Source organism: Petromyzon marinus, chromosome 39 (assembly GCF_048934315.1).
Source record: "Petromyzon marinus isolate PM22_M1 ecotype Great Lakes invasive population chromosome 39, UKy_Petmar_22M1.pri1.0, whole genome shotgun sequence".
In the NCBI taxonomy this organism is placed as follows: Eukaryota; Metazoa; Chordata; class Hyperoartia; order Petromyzontiformes; family Petromyzontidae; genus Petromyzon; species Petromyzon marinus.
In genome coordinates, this window is record NC_133705.1 from 16,950,291 (window position 1) to 16,977,892 (window position 27,602).

Genomic DNA, 27,602 nt, shown 5'->3' on the forward strand with positions numbered 1-27,602 from the left:
GGGAAGCTTTGTGTTTTATTTCTACGTGATCTGGGATTGGGTTTCTTGGAGATTTGTTTGATTTACGAGGTGGAGATTGTGACATGTCGCCATCCGACCAGGCAGATGTGTGGTGACGGCAAACCTAACGCTTCATCAGCGTGCACACGTTCATTTGTAATAATGACAGCGTTCCCTTTTAAGATTTTCTTGAACCAGGGAAACATTTTAGAGAAAATTTCGGAAAACCTGTGACGGATCCAAACGTTTCTGACCAAATATTTACGAGAAATCAAAGCCTTGCTCAGGGACTGGGTTAATAGCTCTGAAGCCCCGCCGGAGCAGGAAGACGCTGTGCAGGTGACAAACTACCTCAAGCAGCTGCTGCTGCTGCACCAGCGCGACCTGGAGTCGCTCTACCTGGTCGTCCGCTACATCAAATGGCTCATGGGAGGTGCCCGCGATGGCGCGTGGCACACCACGTTCGAGTTCATCCTCGAGAGCGTCCAGGCATTGCTGAAACGCACGTATGGCAGCACTCTCAAGCTGTGCCACACGACACTTTGCCGGCCGTTTGCGTGAAGCGGCACTATGGGCAACGTGAGCTACCTTTAAATAAACACTGAACACGTGGCCACTCCAACACAAAACACCACTCAACACCGACTTATGTCTAAGCTCAACACATTACGCACGACACGGCTAACAATGGCTCATCAAGACTCTTACCATGTTTGCAGTATAGCAAGTAAATAAATAACAATTTGAAGCCCTCTTAATATTTTAAATGTATCTGTCCGCCAGCGGAGCATTGCGCAGGCTCTTGGTGGTGTGCACGAGGTCACTGCGGGGTGGACGCTGCAATGACTGAGCCACTAGAACTTGTTACGTTCGCATCGAGAGGTGGCGGTGGTTTTTGAAAGCCTTCATCCAACCGTGGATAGACCTTGGCTAACGATGGTATTCACTTTGGCTTTGTTCGGTGAGTACGCATTAAATGTACAACTCATTATTGAGCCACTCCTTTATGAAAGTCTGCTTATGGCTCTAGAATTTGGTGTTACATGTTATTTATGTAGTTTATTGTAAAAATTCGGTCACAGTCCCTATGATCACTGTTACTTTTGCAATTATGGCTTTATTTTTTGGTGATTTTGAAAAGTGTTTTGGTTTGGACATGTTTGTGTTGTTGTAGTACAGAGTTAAGACTAATGGCCTTAATCTAAGTTTTCTTGTGGTTGTTGTTAGATTTGCATCCCACTGGGATTTTTTTGCACACAGCGTTGGTGTACGGTGTTTTTTTCAGGAATATTTTGCTGTTTTTTTCATGGATTTTCCGTTTGCACAGTCACATAGTCACTTTAAGATGTTTTCTTGTTCGTGTTTTTTGTTTTGTTGTGGTTGCACCCGATTCAAGAGTCGAATGGCTCACAGGGCTATACCAAAATAAATAAACTGAAAAAAACCTGAAGACTTGTCTCGCTTTCGCGTTAAGAGACGCGGCAGTTAGCTTTTGACAAAAAACGACACCATCCACTTGGCCGCATCAACGCCAAATTTGTGTGTAGTTCGCTTTATTGCATGCCACGAAGGCCTATGATGTCGCCGATTTTCTCTTTTAAGGCGGCATTATTGACGAATACGTTGAGTTTTTACCTAGTTTATATATCCCCTTGTATTTCTACATGTTGTCTACTATGTATGCATGCATCACTTGTTGCCACTACAGCAGATACAGATCAAAATAATTAATACACAAAAAACGATGCGGGTTTTGTCAGCATGGGAATCGATTTTATGCGGTTAGATCCTTGAGCCCGCTGACACTTCAGTGGACATCGAGGGAGGGGAAATTCACAGAGGGCGGTGAGTTTAATCCATTTACGCGGTACAGCTCGTGAAGCGAGGAGATGCGAGTGGCGTTGCGCACGGGACGCTGCGCACAATAGCAAGAGGAGCATTCGCAGAGATGCTGGCCGTGGGGAGGAGGACGCGAAGGCATTTTAAAAAATTAATGCGTAGCGTAGAACTATGGCGCATTACGTTAAATAATTCCTGTAAAACAGAAGGCGTCATGTAAAAAATATATATACACTCATTTAAATGTTCTTGTTAATTTGCTAGAAAACACTTGTCAACAATCATGCAATAATGCGATCGCATCATTATATTCACGCCATGTTCAGTCTGAATATATGATTCACTTATCATTTACATTGATTATGGGGAGTGAATCTTAGAAGACTGGTGCCACCGATGGACCACGCCACGTGTGTGCTGGCACGGAACACGTTTAGAACATCCCTTGTGTGCAGGAGGAGAGCGTGTGCTTCTGTGCGTACATTTATGTGCGCCGACGTGGAGTGAATCTACGTGGAGTGAATGTGAGGGGTGATACCACGTGGGTGAATTGAGTGACCCTGCGCAGAGTGAATCCCTGTTGGTCACCGCACAACGCTGCAGCGGTGCGTCGGCGCAGGCGCAGGGTGGTGGCCAGGGGGTGCAGTGGTCACTGGAGGAGGAGGGCCACGGCGACGGTGAGGAGTTCAAACCCGCGACGCCACGGGCGCGGGCGCCCCGCGTCGCCCCGACTCCCCGCGGTGCTCCGCGCTCCGGGCAGCTTCGCCGTCTCGTACACCCACGTGTGGTTCTTCTCAACGCACGGCACGCAACGCGTGAGTCAAAACAAGAGAGTGAAGTTCGTTTTTTTTTTGGGGTGGGGTGGGAGAGGATTTTAAGATTATTTACATGAATTACTCAAGTAAATTGTAGTCTTTAAATTATTTTATATGATGCGTCTGCGTGCTAACAATCCTGATGTTACCCGATGCCATCAGAGACCAATTTTGGCAGACAGCGTGGCGACATCACTTCTGTTTTTTCGGATCAATCCAAAACAAACATTCGGATCGTCGAGAATTTCATATCTAGGCCTGTGTAATGCACGGAAGTGCCCTTGCACAAAGTAAGACCCGTGACTATACGAGCCCTGTGATCATTTACTTTTCACTGCCACTTCCTCTTGTGGTTAACCAGCGACGCGAGCGGCAGCAGCAGCAGCGTCTCCCCCTGTGTTTGGGAGACAGTTTTCTGCTTTTGTTACGGTACGAGGCACTCAGACCCAGCACAGGCAAAAAGGCGCTCGCAGAGGCCCTTACAATGACAGGGGTATATCTGAACGCAATCAAATCACAGGACATTGTCACCAGATATAAAATACCAGCTTCCCCCCTCTAGTACTCATTTAGTACAGCCAAGATGCTGGCAGTCATGGACACATTTCATTTGTGGGCTGTTTCGAAGTGGTAGGCCGATGTGCAGGGCAGATGGTGTCAAGGGAGACCGAGGGTGAGATGGGGGGGATGCGGTGAATTTAATACCACGGTGCTCCTGTCGAATGTGTTCAGATTTTACGTGGTACAGTGACGGGATTGTGTGGCTCAGCAGCAGCAGCAGAAGGACGAGGTGGCGCGGTCACTCACCGAGAGGTAGAGCTTCACGTCGTAGTCCGTGTCCCGCAGGAGGCGCTCGTACTGCGTCACGCGGTCCGTGTTCCACGCGTACTCAGCCACCACCGCCTCCAGAAGCCGCCCCTTGTGCCTCTCGGGGGACGTCACCGTGTACTTGTTGCTTTGCCTGCGAATTCACACAGCAGTCGTGTGGGTCGCGCCCGGCACGGCACCGCGACGTGTGTTTGCGAGTCTCCGCACGGTGTGTGTGCGCGTGGTGTGTGGTGGTGAGTGTGTCATGTGGTGGTGAGTGTGTCATGTGGTGGTCGGTCTCATGGCGGGAACCGGGGGAGGGAGTTTCACAGTGGTGAGTCTCACGGTGGTGAGTACATCTCGTGTGCAGCGGTCTGCCTACTCGGTAGCTGGAACCTAAGGCCCCAGTATGTAAAGCCTCCGATGTGGAGGAAGGGGCTACGGGGAAACAGAGGAGCCAGGATGGGCGAGAGGGAGGCACGTTTTTTTTTAAACAGGGCTGGGACGTGTTTCTCTCAACGTGACTCGAAGAATAACTGTCTACAGGAAACCCACCCACACAGATTCCTACTTGAAACCTGATTCCCACCACCACCCAGCCCAAAAGAATTCTCTCATCATAACTTTATACCATAGGGCTCATTGCATTGCGGACCAACACCACCTGACCAGTGAATTAAAACATGTACACCTGGCCCTCAAAAGGAATGGTTACTCTGACCGTACCATCCGCCAAGCTGTTTCTCCCTCCATACAGAAACAACCACTTGATACTCCGGTCAAAACCATCACACTACCATATATAGCAGGCGTTACTAAAAAGATTTCCAAAATTCTAAACAAACACAAGATCCAGGTCCGGTTCAATACAGTACACAAAATTCGTGATCTGATCCCATCCGTGAAGGATGTCATTCCTGACTTACAGTACCCCGGGGTTTACAAATTGAGTTGTACCTGCGGTGATTGCTATATCGGGGAGACAAAGCGACATGTCTCTGACCGAATTCGCGAGCACAAATCAGATTTGAAACACGGCAAAACTAATTCTTCTGCCGTAGCTGATCACTGTTACAACGCTGTGGGTGATCACGATATAATTTTCTCTGATACCAAGGTTCTTTGCAACCCACGGGTTTTTATCAGAGATTTGTTCACGAGGCAATTCAGATCTACAAACACAGACACAATTTCAACTGAGAAGATGGTTTCAAATTAAGCAACCATTGGAAAGATGTTCTAAATCAAACCAAACATTAAACTAATTTTCAATGGTACATGTCTCTGACCGAATTCGCGAGCACAAATCAGATTTGAAACACGGCAAAACGAATTCTTCTGCCGTAGCTGATCACTGTTACAACGCTGTGGGTGATCACGATATAATTTTCTCTGATACCAAGGTTCTTTGCAACCCACGGGTTTTTATCAGAGATTTGTTCACGAGGCAATTCAGATCTACAAACACGGACACAATTTCAACTGAGAAGATGGTTTCAAATTAAGCAACCATTGGAAAGATGTTCTAAATCAAACCAAACATTAAACTATTTTTCAATGGTACAGTATATTTTTCAAGTAGTGGTACCCCAAACTTTCGCAGTTCTTAAAAATTCCCTTTTCACACCGTCAATAGGTAAATTCCCCCTCCCCCCGTGCCAAACGGCAAGTGCACCCTCACGTACACCACCTCTATGCTACGTTGGCCAATCAAATGCTAATTTTTATGCTAATTCCTTTGTCAAGGCACCTTGTTTCCTCGCACACAGCTTAAAGGTCGCGGTCTGAGCATGGCTGTGTTTCACTCCAGTGCTGTCCTCGAGACAGCCTGATCCCTTCACCTGATGAAGGCCGCTTGTGTTGTGGCCGAAACGTCGTGATTTTTGTTGTTTTATTTTTTACCTACGTGACTTTACCGAATAGAACCAAAGAGTATGGATCCTTGCAGTCACGAAAGCTTTAAATCTAGAATTGATAACCTCTACGGGGAGGGCTTTCACCTATCTGTTAGAGCTTTTAACAGACAACGGGACAAGAAGTCACAGCTCATCGAGACGCTGACGTTCCTCAAAAGATGCCGCGATCACAAGGTAATACCCATCGCTTTCACACTCACTTCTGCTGCTGTATCTTCGCCGAATTCTAAACAGATTCTGTTTAAGGCCAGCCTATCTTTAATCTCAGAGAGGATAAGGCTACTCCGATTTGAACTCGATACTTTAGACAGGACTCTCCTACAAGCTAATTTAATGTTAACACAAAAAATGTCACCTTCTGATTGGAATCACGTAGACAACATGACTGCTTCTTCTGCTGATTCACTGTCAGTCAAATGTAAAGCTATACCCGATTTCTAAATTCAACCACCTATCAAAGAAGAACCCAGTTCCACATATAACAAAACTAGACGTTAACAAAATCGTCATTAATCAGAGTAGCACCCCGATTTCGGACAATCTGAAAACAGTACTGGCTAGGGGACTGAATTTTGCTGTCACCCCAAAACACATACCAGTACTCTTTGGTTCTATTGGGTAAAGTCACGTAGGTAAAAATAAAATAACAAAAAATCACGACGTTTCGGCCACAACACAAGCAGCCTTCATCAGGTGAAGGGACGAGACTGTCTGGAGGACAGCGCTGGAGTGAAAAAAGCCACGCTCAGATTGCGACCTTTAAGCTGAAAGGTCGCGATCTGAGCGTGGCTTTTTTTCACTCCAGCGCTGTCCTCCAGACAGTCTCGTCCCTTCACCTGATGAAGGCCGCTTGTGTTGTGGCCGAAACGTCGTGATTTTTTGTTATTTTATTTTCACCTACGTGACTTTACCCAATAGAACCAAAGAGTATGGATCCTAGCAGTCACGAAAGCTTTAAATCACATACCAGTAGATGATATCATCTCTCAGGTCGATGTAGCCCTCAAAGGCGTAGGACACATCCAAGCAGACGTTGCAAGAGCTGAAATAGCCACTATTCTTAAGAATGCTAAGAAACCCATTAGTAACATCAGCAAAAATGAACGCTCTGAACTCGCGAATTTAAAAAAACAGAAGTGATATAGTCATCCGCTCAGCCAATAAAGGCAATGCTACTATAATTATGGATAAAGATTCATACAACAAAATCCAGAATCTGCTCAACGATGGAAGTTACTCAAAAATTAAAAACGACCCTACCAATAGCCTAGCGATAAAAACCAACAAGATCATCACAAGTTCGACCTCCCTAATCGACCCAACTAAACGTCCCTCCCTAAAACCTTCTGCTGCAAGACCCCCTAGATTCTATGGTCTTCCCAAGATTCATAAAGAAGGCACCCCACTACGACCCATCGTATCCACGATCAACTCCCCTATCTATAGACTAGCCCGTTTTCTGTCAGATACCTTGCTGCCTTTCACTGGCAAGACCGCCTCAGCAGTACTTAACTCAGCACAATTGGTCTCTATGGTCAAAGATGTTGTACTGTCCCCTGACGATATCCTTGTCAGCTTCGATGTGGTCTCTTTGTTCACCAAGGTCCCAGTACCTGATATCATTGAAATAATTGAAAATTTGGTCCAACATGGACTAGACCCCGATACACCTGCACTGGTTAAGCACTGCCTCAACAATACCTACTTTACTTGGAATGGCTCCTTCTACAAACAAAATGAGGGTACCCCCATGGGATCCCCCTTGTCACCAGTGATAGTCAATATTTTCATGGAGAATTTTGAATCAGATGCCATCCAGACTTCCACCCTCAGACCTTCCCTGTGGAAGAGATATGTGGATGACACTTTCGTCATTTGGCCACATGGCCTCCCAGCTCTGAACCTTTTCCTACACCACATCAATTCCAGACATCCCGGCATCAAATTCACCATGGAAGTGGAGAAAGATGGCAAGCTACCATTCTTAGATGTTCTGTTTGAGAGGAGACCTGATGGCTCATTGGGGCATTCTGTCTACAGGAAACCCACCCACACAGATTCCTACTTGAAACCTGATTCCCACCACCACCCAGCCCAAAAGAATTCTCCCATCAAAACTTTATACCATAGGGCTCATTGTATTTCGGACCAACACCACCTGACCAGTGAATTAAAACATGTACACCTGGCCCTCAAAAGGAATGGCTACTCTGACCATACCATCCGCCAAGCTGTTTCTCCCTCCATACAGAAACAACCACTTGATACTCCGGTCAAAACCATCACACTACCATATATAGCAGGCGTTACTAAAAAGATTTCCAAAATTCTAAACAAACACAAGATCCAGGTCCGGTTCAATACAGTACACAAAATTCGTGATCTGATCCCATCTGTGAAGGATGTCATTCCTGACTTACAGTACCCCGGGGTTTACAAATTGAGTTGTACCTGCGGTGATTGCTATATCGGGGAGACAAAGCGACATGTCTCTGACCGAATTCGCGAGCACAAATCAGATTTGAAACACGGCAAAACGAATTCTACTGCCGTAGCTGATCACTGTTACAACGCTGTGGGTGATCACGATATAATTTTCTCCGATACCAAGGTTCTTTGCAAACCCACAGGTTTTTATCAGAGATTTGTTCACGAGGCAATTCAGATCTACAAACACGGACGCAATTTCAACCGAGAAGATGGTTTCAAATTAAGCAACCATTGGAAAGATGTTCTAAATCAAACCAAACATTAAACTAATTTTCAATGGTATAGTATATTTTTCAAGTAGTGGTACCCCAAACTTTCGCAGCTCTTAAAAATTCACTTTTCACACCATCAATAGGTAAACTCCCCTTCCCCCCCCGCGCCAAACGGCAAGTGCACCCGCACGTACACCACCTCTATGCTAAGTCGGCCAATCAAATGCTAATTTTTATGCTAATTCCTTTGTCAAGGCACCTTGTTTCCTCGCACACAGCTTAAAGGTCGCGGTCTGAGCATGGCTGTGTTTCACTCCAGCGCTGTCCTCGAGACAGTCTGGTCCCTTCACCTGATGAAGGCCACTTGTGTTGTGACCAAAACGTCGTTATTTTTGTTGTTTTATTTTTTACCTACGTGACTTTACCGAATAGAACCAAAGAGTATGGATCCTTGCAGTCACGAAAGCTTTAAATCTAGAATAACTTTGGAGTCCCAGAGCTTCCATGGGAACCCAGACGACGGACCTGGAAAATCTGACAACTTTGGAGCTTCGAGTGATCTTGTGGATGATGCTGCTTTTGCTGATATTGACCGTGAGGCCTTTCCATCCCGAGGTCAGCCACACACTTGCCCGGAACTGCCAGGGTGGCACCTTCTCCAGAGTTTCACCGAGGCCACTAAAACACGCGTGCTTCCACCTCTTTCAACCGCCTTGTTGCTGTCGGGCGAGCGGCCTCACTTGGTCACTTCGCAGCCGAGGAGGTTGCGAGCGAGCGTCGGCACATTGGGGATGCTGCGGCAGCGCGCGAGCGAGATTCGAGGGTAGTAGTGCAGGTACGCCAGGCACATCTCTTGCAGCGTCTCGAAGCCTCCCTGGGGCGACAGGAGCCATCGTACGTCCCGAACGCAGAATAATCACCGTGCCTTGTCGCGGAGAATGTTAGCAAACAAAATAAGTACCGTTTCCTTCCCATCCTTTTGTCTTCGCGCTAACAAATAAAACGAATACTTTGTATGCATCGCATTGGCCGCACGGTCTTCTGTGAGTACATAATTTCAGCAGCTTTGGTTCAATCCCAACAAAACTCTTGACCGATTTAGACATTCAATGTCTCACCATTGAATGTCAGGCTTGCCTTAAACCAATGCTATTGGACTGCCAGATGTTTAAAGGCAAGTACCCTCTCTGTAAGATACGGGTCCGAATTCAACGCAAAGTTATATGATACATAGCACAAAATAATAATTGAGTGTCGTTGTGGAGAATATGAATGTGTTAACGATGGTAACGATGTTAGTATGTGTTTGGTGCAAGATTGAGTATTGTAGAACTTTTGGCCAATCCTGCCCCTGTGAGTAAGACTGATTAAAATGTAGGCAGTCATACATTTCTAAAGTTAGTTTATTTTTCTAGTTTTAAGTATTGACCATATGGCTGTTCCAAATGTCAACTTCTTAGCCCTTCTAGAACATGAACATTTCACTTTTTCACTCAATTGCTGTTTTACTCATTCAGCGAACTCTGTCCATTCATGATTGTCTTCAGTGTTGTAAAAATATAATAAAAATTAAGATATTTAAAATATGACGCCAAATATGGATTCAACACTTTTAAAAACACCCAAGTACAAACATGATTAGGATCAGTTTCAAAGACTAAAGTGAAATATATTTTAGTTTTCAAATTTTTCTAGTTAAAGGATTCCATTTCAATACATTGTTGTAGACTTGTCAGCTTTCCAGCAAATTGTAGATCATCCGAATTCACTCCACTCGGTCCACCACTGATTTGTTATTCGTTTTTTTGGTTTGGGTCGTCGTGCGGGTCCGTCAACTCGGGCTGTGCACTCTCGACCACCCGACACAGATAATCGAGTCAAGTTGTCACCCAGGAAAATGCGCCTGTCGAGTTTGTTTTGAGCAAGACCTGGCCATGTTGAAAAGCAAGCAACATTTGACAATTTCATTCGTTTCGCTGGAGATTACAACCCAGCCTCATCAGTTGTGAGCAGGTTTTAGCTCTAATTGGAATCATATCTCCACAACTAAATAAAAAAAAACTATTATGGATCATTACATCGGTTGGGAAAGCCTACGTGCGAACTCGGTCCCGACGGTATCGATCAGTGTTTCTCAACTTGTTAGGTACGGCGGCCCTCTGATCAACACGAGCGGGCGGGGTGTGAGAGCCGAAGCAGCTGCCTGTGGAGACGGTGAGGACAAGATGGCCGCCTGAGGCGCGCGCTCCCAGCAGCGGCTGGCGGGGGCCGCTTGTGAGGGGGCCGAGGGAGCGGACGGAGGGGGCCGATGGAGCCTAGGGGGCCGATGGAGCCGGGGGACCTGACGGGACCGGGGGAGCCAGGGGGCCGACGGGGCCGGGGGGGCCGACGGAGCTGGGGGGGGGGGCGACGGAGCCGGGGGGGGGGGGGCGACGGAGCCGGGGGGGGGCGACGGCGCGAGCAGAGGGAGCCGACACTGACTTTCTCACTCACATCATACACTGACTCACTCACACATCATGCACTGACTCACTCATCATGCGCTAACACATCGTGTGCTGACTCACACATCATACACTCACTCACACTGCCACTGACTCGCTCACACATCATACACTGACTCACTCACACATCGTGCGCTGACTCACACATCATACACTGACTCACTCACGCTACTACTGACTAACACATCGTGCGCTGACTCACTCATCATACACTCACTCACGTTGCTGCTGACTCACTCACACATCATACACTGGGAGTGTCGTGCTGCCAGCTATGGCTGCAGGTTTTTGCCGTACGTGTTATGTATATCGTTTATTGTTCAATTAAAAATCAGAGTTCCTATGATTACTGTTGTTACATTGTTTGTGTAGCTTTATTTTGGTAATTCGAAAATATATGGTTAATCTAAATTGTCTTATGATTATTGTTGTTGGCTTGTACCACATTGTGATTTTTGCACACAGCGTTTTAGTAAAAAATTTTGCGTGGAATATTTGCTGGTTGAATTCCAGGATGTTTCTGTTGCGCGTCGTCGCTTTAAGATGTTCTGTGTTCATATTTTGTTTGTTGCGGTTGCGCCCGACTTAAGAGCCGCATGGCTCACAGGGCTATACCTAATAAATGAAACGTGAATAAAACTTGAACATCACTGATCCCTGCCAGCCTCAAACTTGACTAAGGGCCACAATAAACAGAGAGAAGATCACATGTCCATGCCTCGAGTCAAAGCGGTTTTAGCAGGTCATTTGTGTTTCATGCTGTGTGTCAGTGTGTTGTCTGTTAGCAAGGCATGCGGTTCCTCGTGTCGTTGCGTGTTTTGTGTTCCTTGGGCATTTGTTTTGTGATGTATCGGTGTGTTTTGCGCAAGGCATTTGTTGGATATTGTGTATTCTTGTTGTGTCATCAAGGTTCGTGTTGTTACGTTGCGTATCGGAGTGTTTTGTCTGCTGATGGTCGCCGCGCACATTTATAATTTCTCCTGCACGGTATCCATGCCGCGTTCTTTGCCCCCCCCCCCACCTAGAATCGCGAGCGTGTTCGCAATCGGGACCTCGTGCTGCTGTGTGGTGCTTACAATGGTGATGTTCTTCCTCTCCTCCGTGTCATAGGTGCATTCCACCACCAGCACATCGCCCTGTCACAGTGACACACACACCACGTCACAGTGTCACAGTGACACACACAACACGTCACAGTGTCACAGCACGTCAGTGTTACAGCACGTCATAGTGTCACAGCACTTCAGTGTCACAGCACGTCACAGTGACACACACACACCACGTCACAGTGTCACAGCATGTCACACACACCACGTCACACTGTCACAGTGACACACATCACGTCACAGTGTCACAGCACTTCAGTGTCACAGCACGTCACAGTGTCACAGTGACACACACACCACGTCACAGTGTCACAGCATGTCACACACACCACGTCACACTGTCACAGTGACACACACCACGTCACAGTGTCACAGCACGTCACAGTGTCACAGTGACACACACAACACGTCACAGTGTCACAGCACTTCAGTGTCACAGCACGTCACAGTGTCACAGTGACACACACACCACGTCACAGTGTCACAGTGACACACACACCACGTCACAGTGTCACAGCATGTCACACACACCACGTCACACTGTCACAGTAACACACACCACGTCACAGTGTCACAGCACGTCACAGTGTTACAGTGACATACACACCACGTCGCAGTGTCACAGCACGTCACAGTGTCACAGCACGTCACACTGTCACAGTGACACACACACAACACGTCACACTGTCACAGTGTCACAGCACGTCACACAGACATCACGTCACAGTGACACAGACCCCATGATGCTGGACACTGCCTTACCTCTGCACAGACCGACAGCTCGTTACCTTGAACCGAGGCGTTTACTCACCGCCCGGCTTTCAGTACGTTCAAAATCCACTGCTGGATGAATGCCTTCCCGTGCCGCGCGGCTTGTGGTGATCGCTTGACCGTGCTCCACCACACTGATCAGCGCGGGTTTGTGAAGTGGTGGAACCATGGATGGGCTCAGCTATCGCTCGCCACGGATGTTAGCCGTGGCCATGATTCAAACTCAGGTTACCAGGTTAAGAGCCCCACTTCACTGCCCCCACCCCCTCAAAAACAATAGAGAATATGCAATTCAAACTGAAAATAACGCAGATTTCGCTTAAAATACGAAGTGGAAGAAAATGTTGAGAGAGAGGAGCAGATGGTGCTAGGAGTTGTACCGCTCACCGCAAACACGTCAATGTGCTGTGGGAAGTATCTGTTCTCCTGAAAGTTGAAGTCGTAGGTGTTGTCTTCACCGAGACTTCCAATCTCCTCCCCGGCCCTGGAAAACCACGCGGGTCGCCTCTCATGAGCACAGCAACGCAGCCCATCCTGTCGGAGGCAGCGTCCCCACGGCGCGCTCCACTCCGCGACGCGAAATCCGTGCGACAATCGTTGCGTTGTGGAAGCCTTTAAGGCGCCACAGGGGTGGGGAACGTCCGGCCCGCGGGCCGTGCGAGGCCAGCGGGCCGTGCGAGGCCCGCGGGCCGTGCGAGGCCAGCGGGCCGTGTGAGGCCCGTGGGGCTGTACGAGGCCAGCGGGCCGTGCGAGGCCAGCGGAATCATTTGGTCGCTGGCCCTGCCAAGGCAACCACAGGCGGGACTCTAAATTCAATAAATCTAGGAGCAAACCTGGAAAAGCAGTTGCGAGTAGCAACATCATCAATACCATCAATACCAGCTAACATATTTTATTATTTTATTGTTTCCCTTCAACGTGACTTTACCGAAAGAGCTAAGAATATCATCAATACCAGCTAACATCAATACCAGCTAACATCATCAATACCAGCTAACATCATCAATACCAGCTAACATCAATACCAGCTAACATCAATACCAGCTAACATCATCAATACCAGCTAACATCAATACCAGCTAACATCATCAATACCAGCTAACATCACCACACGCCTCACCAAAGAGAAGCAGTTCCAGCCATCACATTAGGGGTGAGTTAGTTAAATGTTTGACCAAATATAACAGGCTAATTTTTAAGTTGATAATTTTGTATGGCCCGCGAATGATGTTATAAATATCTAGATGGCCCTTGGCAGACAAAAGGTTCACCGCCCCTGCTTTAAGGCAACAGGGTGGGGAGCACAGTAGTACTGTACAACTTGTGCCTCACAGCCAGAAGGACCTGGGTTCAATTCTCGATTCGGGCACCTCGCTGCTGTGTAGCATTTGCATGTTCTCCCCCTATTCTTCAAAGGTTCTCTGGTTCCAACCCAAAGCTAAAACAATGTAATTGGTATTGGCCAAAACATCCCTATACTGAAAAATTACTGTCCAGTACTTACAAATTACTCAAAATTGACGTTCCGCATAGCAACAAGGCCACCTACTGCGGAAACTTGCCGGGACCCTTAGGCTCGGTGAGGCTTTCCTGGGTAATAAAGCAGCCGTGAGTGGGAATACAATGAGACCAAGACGACCACGTCCATGCCTTAATTACTTCAAGATCACTTTGTGGGCATGACAAAAAGATGTTTCTTGAAATGGACGTCTGAAGTACAGTATTTTAAAACATTACTGTGTCTCTTGACATGACACCGATATCACAATTAAAATTACTTCCATAATAGAGGTTTTTAGGTTATTTCGCGTAAATATATAAATGTGTCGTTAAAACCCGCCACCACCCGACACAGCCAATTCGTAAGGTTTGTCACGTAAACAGAACGTGGCCAATTCGTCACTAGTACAGCACTAACTGGTGTGTTAGAGAGCCAAGCCACAACATTTACAAACTGAGTACGACGTTTCGCCAGTAATAACAACCAGCTTCATCAGGCGACAGCCGGAGTCGAAATGTGTAGCCGGTGTGAGCTCGCTTGTGATGCATCGCCACTGTGCACTCTACTCGTTGCCACACAGAGTTAGGCTCCTACCAGTATTAATGTTGTTACTTGCTACAAGAGAATGCAAATAGTGACCAGGTGATGGGACCCACAGCCCCACGTGCTCAGCAAAGTACGAAGAACTCTGTTAGATTAGGGCGGAGTTCGAGCTGGTGAGCTGCATGCGCTCCAAAAATACATAACTGTTAAACAAATATTATACTACTTGAATGTCAATTGACTGACAGGAACTAGGCAATGTTAATTGACTGTCGATTGAGCTGTTGGTGGTAATGAAGATATGCACAATTAGGACTTTGATAATAAAGTTGATTTCAATATATAAAATACTCTCAGTAATTGGGTCTACAATATTAACGCTGAATCCCATTGGCAGGAATTCTGCTGCGGTGTTGTGGGGGTGTGTGTCGTCACGATTGCAGGTACAAGATTTACACTTATTTTTTTGTTGTATAAGATTTGATTCCTTCCAAAAGGTTTCTATTTATTGTTTATTTCCAGAGAGGGTAAAACCTATTCCTATTTTTTTACACGTAAATATTGTTTGACGTTTTTGCGCGGGAAATCTAATAAAGATGGCGTCTCGCGGCGTGGCGATTTATTTAAGTATTATTACTAGTATTATTTACTTGTTTATTTTGATCACTCCAACTCGAATCAATAGATATAACGGTGTTTGAAGATGATTACATTGTTTTGGTGATGAAAGTAGAAGTTTTTGTAATAGTTTATAACGTTTGGTATCGCGCTGTTCATTTGGAAGCTCGTTCTAACATTGAGCTCGTTGGGCGAGCGGCACCGGGTGACCTTGAACAGGTTACGTTCCCGATTTGGGTTTCAGAATTATGTTATGTTTATTGTCAGTAAAATATGACTTCTCTAATTTACGTATTAATATAATTTGATATTTTAAAAAATATATAAGTATGTATTGTCTCGTTTAGGCAGTGTTATCAGGAGCTGTAGTCGGTGCAACATGTTTTGGGCAGATGTTAAAATGTGTCTTGTTAAATGTTTGTTAAATAATATCAATGTTAAATGTTGTTCGGTAAAAGCAGCTTTTATCATAATTGAGATTTGTGCGGATTTGGAGCTGAGAATTTGAGCTGCGGTGTTGTGACCCGGGGTGCGTTTCTGATTGCAATTGCATCTGTTGGACAGAACAACGCAGAGTCTACTCATCCTCTCCGAACTTTTAGAAACAAAAAATTATCGTCGCTGTTGTCTATTTAGCCGGCCTCGCAAGGATTCACGGCCGGAAGAGAGCGGATAGGGCGGACCGGCTACAAACGTAAAGTTCAAGTCGAGGTCGGTGAGCGGACGGAGTCATGGAGTGGCTTGGTGAGTATCTGAACCTGATCCAGGTGAATGACCGCGGTGTCAGTATGTGTGTGCTCCATGGTTTGATATCGATCAGACTATATGATGCATTTGGGATTTTGTTTTTATTCAGCGCAGCAACAACAGCCGCCATTCGTCACTAAGTGGCGATAGTTCATAGTTCATTTATTTGGTATAGCCCTGTGAGCTATTCGGCTCTTGAATCGGGTGCAACCGCAACAAACAAAAAACATGAACAAGAAAACATCTTAAAGTGATTATGTGACTGTGCAAACAAAATACAGGAAAAAAACATCAAAATATTCCTGAAATAGCACCGTACACCAACGCTGTGTGCAAAAATCCCAGTGGGATGCAAGTCAAATAACAACAACAACAACCACAAGACAACTAAGATTAAGGCCATCAGTCTAACTCCGTACTACAATAAACAAAAACATGGCCAAAACAACCAAAAAACGTTTTCGAAATCAAAATAAAAGCCATACATCCAATGTAACAGTGATCATAGGGACTGTGACCGAATTTTTAACAATAAACTACATAAATAAATTATAACACCAAAATCTAGAGCCATATTTTAGGCCACTGAATAGCAGTGGCAGCTAGGGTTGTACAACTCCTCTAGAGCAGTTTTGCGTGAAGATCTCATAGGTAGTGATTCAAGTTGCAGTTTATTGGCAATAGCATTCCAGACCCTGGGGGCATCAATAGCAAAGGCCCTTCCTCCAGTTTTTGTACGGCAATAGGGAATGTGAAGCTGGTAAATGAGCAAAGACCTGAGGTCAAATTTGTTCTTTGAAACAGAGAGGAGATCCAGTAGGTAGTCTGCGGAATTTTTTGTAAGTACATCGTGAATAAATAAGATCTGGTGCACAAGCCGTCGAACATTAAGAGATGTTAAGTTTGACCCAATGTAGAGATCACAGTGGTGAGTCCTATATGGGCAGTTCAATGCAAATCTTAAGGCCGAGTGATAGATGGAATCAAGCTTCTTCAGTACAGTACTTGGGGCTGATTTATACACGATGTCACAGTAATCAAGTAGAGGCAGTATGGTAGCTTGTATCAATTCCAAACGGAACATTGGGGGGAAGCAGTGCTTGTGTCGATACAGAAAACCAATTTTTATTTTTGTCTTTTTACCAATATAATCAATGTGATCTTCAAAACTAAGTTTTGAATCCAGGATGACCCCAAGATACTTATAGATCTTGACTTGCTCTATTTGATAATTATTCAAGGAATGTAATTGGGGAAAAATAACTTCCTGCTTTAGTCTCAGAGAGAAGCATAGCACCTTGGTTTTGGAGGTATTCAGGACTAGTTTAAGAGAAACTAGCTGATGTTGTAGTATGTTGAAATCACCCTGGAGCTTAGCAATCACGTCATCTGGAGAGCGGCCAGCAGTAATCAGTATCGTGTCATCTGCAAAAAGATTTACCCTGGAATGATCCAGTTCTGTGCCCAAGTCATTGACATAAAGAGAGAACAAGAGGGGGCCGAGGATGGAACCCTGTGGAACCCCTTTTGTTATCTTAACACTGTTTGACCTCCAACCATCTGTGAATACAGTTTGGGTGCGAGAAAAGAGGTCATTTTTTAACCATTGTACTGTGTTCTCGGAAAAACCGAGGCAACTTAGTTTACTAAGCAGGGTGTTGTGGTCTACTGTATCAAAAGCTTTGGACAGTTCAAGAAAAAGACAGGCACAGTACTGCTTATTATCAAGGCTATTGTAAATTTGATTCAAAGAGTCTAATGCAGCAGATGTGGTGCTGTTTTTTTTCCGGAACCCAGATTATTTTAGATGTAGTAGATTGTTGGTGGAGAGGAAACTGCTAATTTGAGTTCAATAATTTTTCAAATTTTTTTATCAATGGGGACAAAATTGAGATAGGTCTGTAGTTATTGGGATCATCTTTAGGGCCCCCTTTGTGAAGTGGACGGACATAGGAATGTTTCCATTCTAGAGGAACTGATGCTTCTTTGATGGACAGGTTGAAAATATGGGCTATAGGTTTGTATATTAGGTGACCAACAGTTAGTAGAGCAAAGACGGGAAAACTATCTGCTCCGGTAGAGGAGGACCCTTTGAGGTAGGACAGTTGTTTCAGAACATTACTTTCGTGGATTGGTTGGAAACTAAATTCGTTTAATGTTTGGACAGGGGTGTAGGAATTTGCAGGAGCAGGGGTGACTCCCAATACATTATCACAAAGATTACCAGCTTCAGAAAAATGAAGGTTAAAATTGTCAACTATTTCTTTGGGATCTGAAAAATATTCCCCATTTCGGTGAAGCTCAACGGGCAGATTTTCTGTTTTGGATGCCTTTTCGATAGATTTGATTGTTTTCCAAAAAATCCTGGCATTTCCATGTGATTCCAGGAGAGTGGAGGAAAAATAGGCATTTTTTGCATGCCGTATTTTTTTATGCATCTATTCCTTAAAATCCTGTATTATAGCCAGTCATTTACCAAATTACTTTTCTGAGCACATGCCCAAGCCTTGTCCCTAGTTTTCATGAGCTTTGTAATCAAAAGATCATACCACGGTGGGCGGTTGCCTTTAGTTTTAAATCTAACCAACGGAGCATGTTTGTTAAGAATTTGGAGAAACGTGTACCTGAAAGTCTCCCAAGCCGTAGTCAGGTTGGGGATATCACAGACCTTATCAATATCCGAGTGAAGCACATCATTTGTAAATGCCTGAGTGCTGAAGTGCCTCAAAGAGTGCTTCTCAATAATTTTAGGGGGGGCTTTGGGTCTGGCTGATGATCTCACACCAAAAATGAAGGAGTGATCACTAAGGTTATTACCCAGAACACCAGTCAGTGCGAAATTGTGAGGGGCATTTGTCAATAGGACGTCAAGCAGAGTTGACTGTCCCGGATTTTTTAGGTTGGGTCTTGTGGGGACATTTATTCATTGAAACAAGTTAAATTCATCTGTAAAATTTGTGGCCACGGCCGGCGGGTTTAGCCAATTCCAATTTAGATCACCCACTAAAATTATTTCACCTTTAGGGAGGCCCCCAAAAAGCTCTCTCAGTGCCGATGCAGCTTCAACATCCTTCCCACAAGGCGGTCTATAGCAGCACACTACCAATATCTGTTGATTATTTGGGAGAGTTATTCTGAGAGCCGGACCTTCAAAGCAACATTTTTTTAAACAAGGAGTGAGCTGGTGAACATGCAATAGTGTTACGAACATAGATGGCAATTCCACCTCCTTTAGATCATCGGTCAAGCTGAAAAAGGTTGTAGTTTAAAATCGTAATCTGCAAGTCATTGACGGCAGGAGTGAGACATGTTTCTGTTAGGCAAAAAATGTCCGGGTCAAGATTTGCCACTTCTAGTTTTAGTTGACTTAATTTAATCACAAGCCCTCTGATGTTGACATGTAGAACACCAACACCTTTCCTGCCAGAAAAATCTACAGAATTATACGAGCTCTTTGCATTTGGGCCAGGATGAAGCTCAATACCACCCAGAAATAAGAAAAGTAGAATTAACAGTTTGCATAAGTATTTTCTGTGAAAGGATGAAGAGCGGCGAACCTTGGACGAATAGCAGCAGCTCACAGATGGTGTTATTTTTAAGAGCAGAATGAAGTTTGGAAGGAGTGCTGGTGAAGTAATGGGACAAAGATAGGGTTTAAAAGGATACAATGATGGAGTGTAGAAGTGTCTATGAGCTGTTTCATTTGCAGGTGTAGTGGCAAATCGAGCAACAAGTTTTGACGCAAAATAACGAGGGTAGCCGTTTGTAGCGTTGAGTGTGGCACTAGATATGGCCGGGAGGGACAGCAGTAGGATACACAGCAGGAGAATTGCGATGAAGTCACCATGTCGCTTGTGCCAGTCTAGGTGCACTTTTGAGGCCACGCTGACAGGTCACGAGGCAGACCCAGGTGCCATGGGTTGACTTGCCGAGGTGATTGGCAGATGCACCAACTGTGCCAATGCACAACAACAACAACCGCCATTCGCCACTAAGTGGTAGTGACGTCACCACGACGCCCATGCACAGGCACCACTGCACGCACTCACTGGAAGTGGCACTCGCCGGAAGTGGCACACACTCACCCGAAGTAACTCACACCGTTAGTGACTCACACTCACCGGAAGTGGCACACACCGGAAGTGGCTCGCACTCACCGGAGGTGGCACACACCGGAAGTGACTCACACTCACAGGAAGTTGCACACACTCACCGGAAGTGACTCGCACCGTTAGTGACTCACACTCACCGGAAAATGGCACACACCGGAAGTGAACTCACTGGAAGTGGCACACACCGGAAGTGGCTCGCACTCACCGGAGGTGGCACACACCGGAAGTGACTCGCACTCACCGGAAGTGGCGCACGTGAATTTTTCTCCCGGCCAGATGCGCGTGCAGCAGCGTGGCGAACACGTGCACACGTGACACGTGGCCCTGCATGCAGCAACGAGACGAGCAGATGGGTCACCATCCCTCGTCGTAGGGGCGCCTACGCGTGCGTTTTAGCGTGGGATATGCGACAGTGCTGTTGGGCCCTCGGCCAAAGACAAGGATCCCAACGAAGATAACTCACATCCTGCAGGAGCGCCGTGGTGCACAGGCCGTGGCTAACGAAGCTGGAGACGTGTGGGGGGATGATGTGGTAGGGGCTCGGGTCCACCCCCACTTCTATGATCCCCGCGTCGTACATGCGGAGTTTGTTGGTGTAGAAGAGCCGGAAGCCGGAGTTATCCACGACACCTGAAGGGGGGCGACAGGCGGTGTCGTGTTGTATGGTTGCAACACAAGCCCTCGTTTAATACGGAAGATGTTTTCCTGATAGTGCCGTGCTAAGAAAAAAAACAACGCGTTAAGCAAAAATAATTTTCCCTTAATGTAACGATAAGTAAAATTTGGCGAGATACGATGTACACACACAGTGAGGTGACGGGACGTAACTGAGGGTATGCTGCCGCATTACTGTTATCATTCCGCGTACTGTATTACTATACCGCTCAACCACGCAGCTCATGAACATAGTTTGTCATCCACCGCTCAGAAACCGCGTCATAACGGGGAGCGTTCCGCATCAAAATGGGGCGGATTCCGGGTCATAACGTTGCGGTTTCTGCCTTGTGCGAAAAGTGTTGCCTAATGGGAGGAACCGCGTTATAGCAAAAAGGCGTTCTAGTGTGAACAGCATGCATTAAGCGAGGACTTGCCGTAATCAATGCATTGCGAGTGTTTCAGTGATAACTCCTTCACTATGTGACGTCATGCCGCCCACCAGCACATGTTTTTTACATTGTGGCTTGCCAGAGAATCTTGCATGAAGGACTCTGCCCTCATCCACCTGGTCACCTCTAGATGTGGGCCCTGTGCCCTGACCCCGCACCCTGATCCCACACCCGGAATGTCATGCCCTCTGATCCCGTGTCCTCAGCGCCTGAGCCCTGACCTCACCGGTGGCGAGGTTGGGGTTGTCGTAATGGATCTCGAGCAGGACGTACTTGGGGTCACCATCTGTGCCCAATGAGTAGCCAACGTCCTTGGGGTACACGAACGCCTGGGCGCCAGGAAACATCGACCACTCTTTTAACAAATCATCCGGTGACGCCGCTGCTGATGCATTGGTAGTGGTGCACAAGCACAAACAAAAAAATAACCCAACACTTTCTTCCACAACACTGTTGGCTTAAAAGGAAAACTGTTTGATGCTGCTCTAAGAGGGATGGTGGTATTTATGAAGCTGCCCCACTCCTACCTTCCCCGTCAGCCACTATCTAACCGATCGTCGCACACTCGTCACACTTCACCCGCTGCCCTTCCACACCCCCACCACTACTCCACACATGTGAAGTCTCACGGATTACTCTTGAGATTCACGGTTTTTACATTTAGTATTAAAAGTAAAATAAAAAATTCTGGCACCTTGCATCAAGTTCCCTAATAATACACAGCTCAGGACAAGGCAATCACGCATAGCTCTGCCCTCTTCCGTTACTGCGAGATATTTTCCTTCCCGCTGACATGTCCTGGTTTTGTTGCAATGCATATCAGAGGCAGAAACCCTCTCAGTAAATAGAATGTATTCTTCACATCGATTCGGAGTCACGGATGGGGTTTGGATCGTCGGGTGCGCGGTCGGTGGCGGTTACCTCGCCACCGATAGCCCAGGCCACCGTGATGCCCTGGCACTTCCAGAATGGCTCGGGCATGTTGGGATGGTAGCACTGGTTCTGCTGCTTGTCCGAGCCTTTGATGTTGACGGCACAGCGGTAGAGGATCATGTGGTGCACGTATGGCTCACTGCCATTCGTCACCACTGCTTCCACCTACCCTCCAGAGAGGGGGGGAGGGGGGGGTACTAGTGAGATGTGTAGGTGGGGAGGGTGGAGGAGTAGCAGAGGGAAGTGGGAGATAAGGGTGTGAAAATTGAGGATGGAGGTAATAGGATGGGAGATTGAGGTACGAGAGTGGGAGATGCGGGCGAGAGATGAAGGTGAGGGACTGGTATGGAGGTGGGAAGGTGGAGGACTGGGAGATGCAGGTGGGTGGACGAGTGGAAGATGGAGGTGTGCGATCGAGTGGAAGATGGAGGTGGGAGATTAAGATGCTGGGGTGGGGAAGTAAAATACAGGTGAGTGGCTGGAGGGGTGGGAGGTTGGAGCAATTTTGGAGCAGTGGGAATGTGTCGAGGTGGTTGATGAATGTGAATGAGTGGGAAAAGGATCTGGGAGGTGGATGAGGAAGATGGGACAATTGATGGTGAGAGAGGAAGGGGAAGAGGGAGTTGGTGGGTCACGGTGAATGGATGTGGTAGGGTGGACAAATCGACACTGCCAGCTGGGTCTGAAATAGACACGAGCTTACAGGCATTACAGCCCCCAGAACCGATACGAGATATTACAACCAGAATCAGACGTCACATTCACAACCCGTCTCGCCACCATCTCAAGAACACGTGGCATGGTCCCCAGCGTGTACCTGCCCCCCGCCCCCCGCCCCTCACTAGGCCCCAGTGACCGGGTGGCCTCATCAGACATTGTGAGAGTGTGGAGGCCGCTGGGCCCCGCTGGATCCTTGCCTTAATGAGATGGTGTTTTTCTGTCAGCACGGGCAGCTTGAACATCGTGCACAAGTAGAAGGTGTTTTTGTCCGAAGGAATCTTGAACTGCAACGACAGAAAGCACAGCCCGCTAAGACCCACAGTGTAATGTGCTGGATGAGGGCCTCGCCAATGCCACGCGGATCGTGGGAGAGTTATTTTACCGTACTTCACGCTAATTCAGTGCATATTTATGAAGGCAGCATAGGCGTGGGAGCATAGAAGTGCAGTACAAACATGGTATCTTTTTTTAGTTGTCCTTCCCCCGCACTTCCGATTAGCACAGTTGGCCACGTACGGTGCGAAAGAAATTCAACATACAAACATTATTTATCTGTGCTGTCCTTAACATGAAACGTCGGGCCAACGGCATGTTTACTGGGTCCTGGAATGATATTGAACCATATGAATTACTAATTAGTTTCGGTGGTTGTCATAGTAAACATGAAATTCCACAAATAGGCCACTTTTCACACTAAAATTGGATGCAATTCAAAAATAAATAAGACGTTATAATCAATGTAGTTGGATTGTCACTATTATGTAACAAAAATATATCTGCATACAAACTCCGGGGTAATTGGGGGACAGGTAACCCGAGTTATATCCGACGTCCCGACCATGAATCCACTCAGTTGTCCGGAGGGCTCGGTGGGGAAGGGGAGGGGTTGCGCTCGGGGGGACTGCGGAAGGTGGGAGTGGGCACCTGGAGGTGGGGAGATGGGGATGTTGTTGGGGGTTAGAGAGGGCCTGTCACTCAGCGATGGGTACTTCCTCTCATATATAACGACAACAAAGCAGAAATGATTTCAAACTGCGATTGAATTCCTGCTGCTTTTGTAATAGCGTTGTTGTCTCTTCCTGGGCAGGCTTCCTGCAGTCTCCCCCGTCCTTGCCTTGTGTGTGTGCTTCGTCTGGAGCTGGTATGACTCATTTATGAAGTCGATTGCTCAACTCACAATTGCAATAAACTGCTTTTTTTGTGGTGGATTATTCGAGCCCTCGAAAAATGGTGGCCACCCCCACATTTTATAGGCAGGAAAAATCCTTGGAACCCCATCGAGCGTGATACGGCTGATGATGCCAATGACATCACCAAGCCCTGCCGGCCACCTGTCCAATAATCAGTGCTTCACTATGCCCTGTAGGAGTGAGTGCTGTCTGTCGTGAGTAGAACTTGCACGAGTGAGTGCTTGTAGTAGTGAGTGCTTCCTGCAGTGAGTGAGTGTTCCCTTCGATAGTGGGTGAGTGCTCGCGTTGCGGTGGGTGAGCCACGTTGCTGGTGAGCAGGTCGGCGGTCGTGCTTGGCTCCTGGACCGCGTCGCGATCCAAAGAGTACGACAGCAGCAGCACCGACTTGGTGCCGCGGTTAGCGCCATGGTGAACGATCACCACGTCGCTCCCGAACGCGAACACCGCTCGCATCGTGTCGTGCTACACGCCAGGCGCAGAGACACACACACAGTACGCGCCCAGAAATGACAAGCGCAGATTTGTAATGCATCGACGCACAGATGAGGCAGACATGACAGATATGGTACGCGGACACGATGCATTGACCTTTAGGTTTTTTGGATAGATCGCGTAAATATAAATGTTTCAACGACACGTAGACTGTGCTGACACATATTGTCTATCGTTAATGACACATTCATATTTACGTGCTCTAACCCCAAAAACTTTATTAATAATATAAACGCCCAACTTTATCTGTGATGAATATGATGAACGCTGCACTTCCCGTCGTTTTCATGCAGGGGGCGCTGCAAACCTCCGCGCCCCCTGCATGAACGATGGCAGCGCAGGGACAGACGCTCGATTACGTTGGCATCGATCTGCAGACGGCGGTCTACTCGCACGGCCAGCAGCTCTATGTCGCCTTATCTCGATCCCGCAATCCCAAGCAGGTGAAAGTCCACATCGAACCGAACCCCCGGCAAGGCCATCTACTTAACGACGAGAGCAAATTCACACGAAATGTCGTTTTCAATGAGGTCTTCCAGATGTAAAATAATATTTATATATCAACAACTTTTTCTGTCTATAATGAATATGATGAACGCTTGAGAGAGAACGAAAAAAAGAGAGAACGAGGCGATTCAGTGTTGATTCCCAGAATCGACTTGGCCCCCACCGACACAACTTTGCCATTTGTTTTGCGACGACGACAATTTCCCATTCTCCCCGCATACGCTATCACAACCAACAAGTCGCAGGGACAGATGTTCCATTACGTTGGGAAGCGCACAACTTTATCTTTCTATGATGAATGCTAGGTTTTTGGGGGGCGACGCAGGCGCCCCCCAACAACCTAGTGAATAATATTGCTCGCGAAAGCCTACACATTAGAATGCATTGATGCTTTTAAACCTTGTTGGAAAGCATTCATAAGAAAGTAAAAGCGGTGCGTGTGATGCAACAGAATCGATGAAGACTCACCGTGATGTCCACGTCGTACTTATCTCCGGTCTTGAGCTTCCGTCCGAACGTGACCACGCGGTGCTGGTTGACGAGGTTGAGGCTGTAGATATGGACATCCTGAGAGTCGTCCTTCACGGGGGTTGTCTCACTTGCTGAGTAACGGTCCTGACGCCACAGGGACGATGGGGAGAGAATGATGCGTGTGATAGGAGTCAATGTGTGTGTGACGGCAGATGAGAGTGTGTGATGGTGAGTGAGGCCTTATCATCAGCCCACAAAAAAGCACCTACTTGGGTATTTGATGTCATCAAATGCCCCACATCCTCAACTCCCCACGAGTGATGGGGCAGCTATGGAGAGAATGGATATGTTTCCGTACCTGGTCAGTATGTGTATGGCCAGCTCTGGTTTGGCAGCGGAGTTCTCGCTCAAAATCGGCCAAGCAGTATTATCTTTTCATGAGCTGCATAACGCCGGTTGGAAGCTACCTGACCTGTCGCTCCATACGAATCTCGATTTTCTCTATGAAGGAACATCTGCACTGGTTTAAAACATTCACAGACCCTTGAACATTCTGGACACGGTCCCATCAGTGATCTCTTCCAGCAGCCGAGGCTGCGTTGGCTCGGTCTTCTAGCCCGCATGCTCATCTGCATGCCCAAGCAGGTTCTCTTTGGCTGGATAGAGGGGGCTAAATGGCATGGCACAAGTTGGAGAGAAAATAAGCTCCTGTGGTACAGGATATTAGGCTGATTGGACTCCCCAATGACTGGTACCAGCGATGTCAAGATCGTCCTCTGTGAAGGAGGCTCGTGGAGTATACTACTGGGCAGTTAGAGGCAGACACCCTCTAACAGCAGCAATGTTAAACACTAAACAGAAGATAATTATTTAAATAAAGTAATTATTTAAGTAATTATGCTACAGGGCTGACCACAACCTATCCAAGGCTGCCCCCCACTCCCCTCTCTTACCGTGCAGGTGTAGTCGCCACCGGCATGGTCGGCCCCACACACCACCATGTCCGTGTCCTTCATGCCGCCCTTCCTCGACACCCCAAACCCCACGTAGCCAGCGGTCTGCACTTCGATCTTGAACACGATGTAGGAGCTGTTGATGTTCCACGACAGCAAGAAGTGCTCGTGCAACTTCGTACGGTGCTGGAATTTCTCCAGCGAGAGCTCCGTGGCCCCAATTGGGCCGCCTGTCAGGGCAACCGCCAAGGCCCCCAGCAGGCACAGCCGGGCAGAAAGGGCCAGCATGTCGCGCTGTGATCTTCCGCCCCAGGGGATCTCTCTGCTACCACTCTCGCTCCCAGTAATGATATTGCCAACGAATTATTCAGTGACCAAACTAACGTTATTCTTCTTATTATAGTCTGATTGTGGCTGTGAGTCGGCCGGCTGTGTGACGAGGTGAGATTGATGATGAGTCCGGGTGGAAATGCCGAGCGAGCAAACTTTAGCAACGCTGGGAGAGCGTGCAGAGGAAGAAGACCGCAAATAGTAAATCCCTTTATAAGTACGGTACGTAAAATGATTGACCGAGTTCCGTGATTTTTGGCTGACGTGGTAACATTAGGGAGGAACAAAGAGCGTGCCCCCTTCTCGTCAACATTTAATAACGACGAGCGACCGACCGCTTTGGTCGACGAGACTAAGAGAATGACTCTACGACTTGACTGTGACTCGACGGGTTGTTGTCATCGACTGGACTAAGATGTAAGAGGTTTTATTGGGTTAGATCGCATCAATATAAATGTGTCGTTAAACCCGCCACCACACGACACCCAATTAGTAAGGTTTTTCACGTAAACTAAACAAGCCAATTCGTGCCTAGTACAGCACACTCGCGTTAACACTGCCAGGCTCCACGTCTGTTAAACGCTGGCGCAACAGACAGGCGCTAGTTTTTATTATATCTACACTTAGCTTGATGGTGTTCCGACACGAGGCGTGGGCGTTGAGGAACTGTGACCGCCATGCGTAGGTGTGGTGGAGATTATTGCAACTACTAGAGTTGCGTTTTTTGTGCAACCAGACACAAATACAACGAACGTACCTCCCACAACTGACGCACGAACGTACCTCCCACAAACACTCGCAGGAGGCCCTCTTAGGTCCAGCCAGAACGAGGTGGCATTATAATGACTTAGAGGAGTATTCCCAGTAAACATGCAGTGTTGAGCCAACGTTGCATGTAGTTGGAACCGTTGGACTAACT

General features: G+C 47.1%; 1 protein-coding gene across 1 annotated transcript; it reads right to left on the reverse strand.

The window, feature by feature from the left end:
- Positions 1-1,536: 1,536 nt before the first annotated feature.
- LOC116950431 (DBH-like monooxygenase protein 1) lies at positions 1,537-27,402 on the reverse strand. Its single transcript, XM_032968167.2, has 13 exons — positions 26,354-27,402; positions 25,398-25,544; positions 24,234-24,392; positions 22,938-23,024; positions 22,009-22,185; positions 21,314-21,416; positions 20,445-20,611; positions 20,223-20,305; positions 12,848-12,944; positions 11,660-11,719; positions 8,820-8,953; positions 3,462-3,615; positions 1,537-2,629 (listed from the first exon to the last, which is right to left on the reverse strand). The coding sequence occupies exons 1-13, from the start codon at positions 26,639-26,641 to the stop codon at positions 2,489-2,491; spliced, it is 1,797 nt and encodes a 598-aa protein (XP_032824058.1). The 5' UTR covers positions 26,642-27,402; the 3' UTR covers positions 1,537-2,488.
- Between the last annotated feature and the right edge of the window lie 200 nt (positions 27,403-27,602).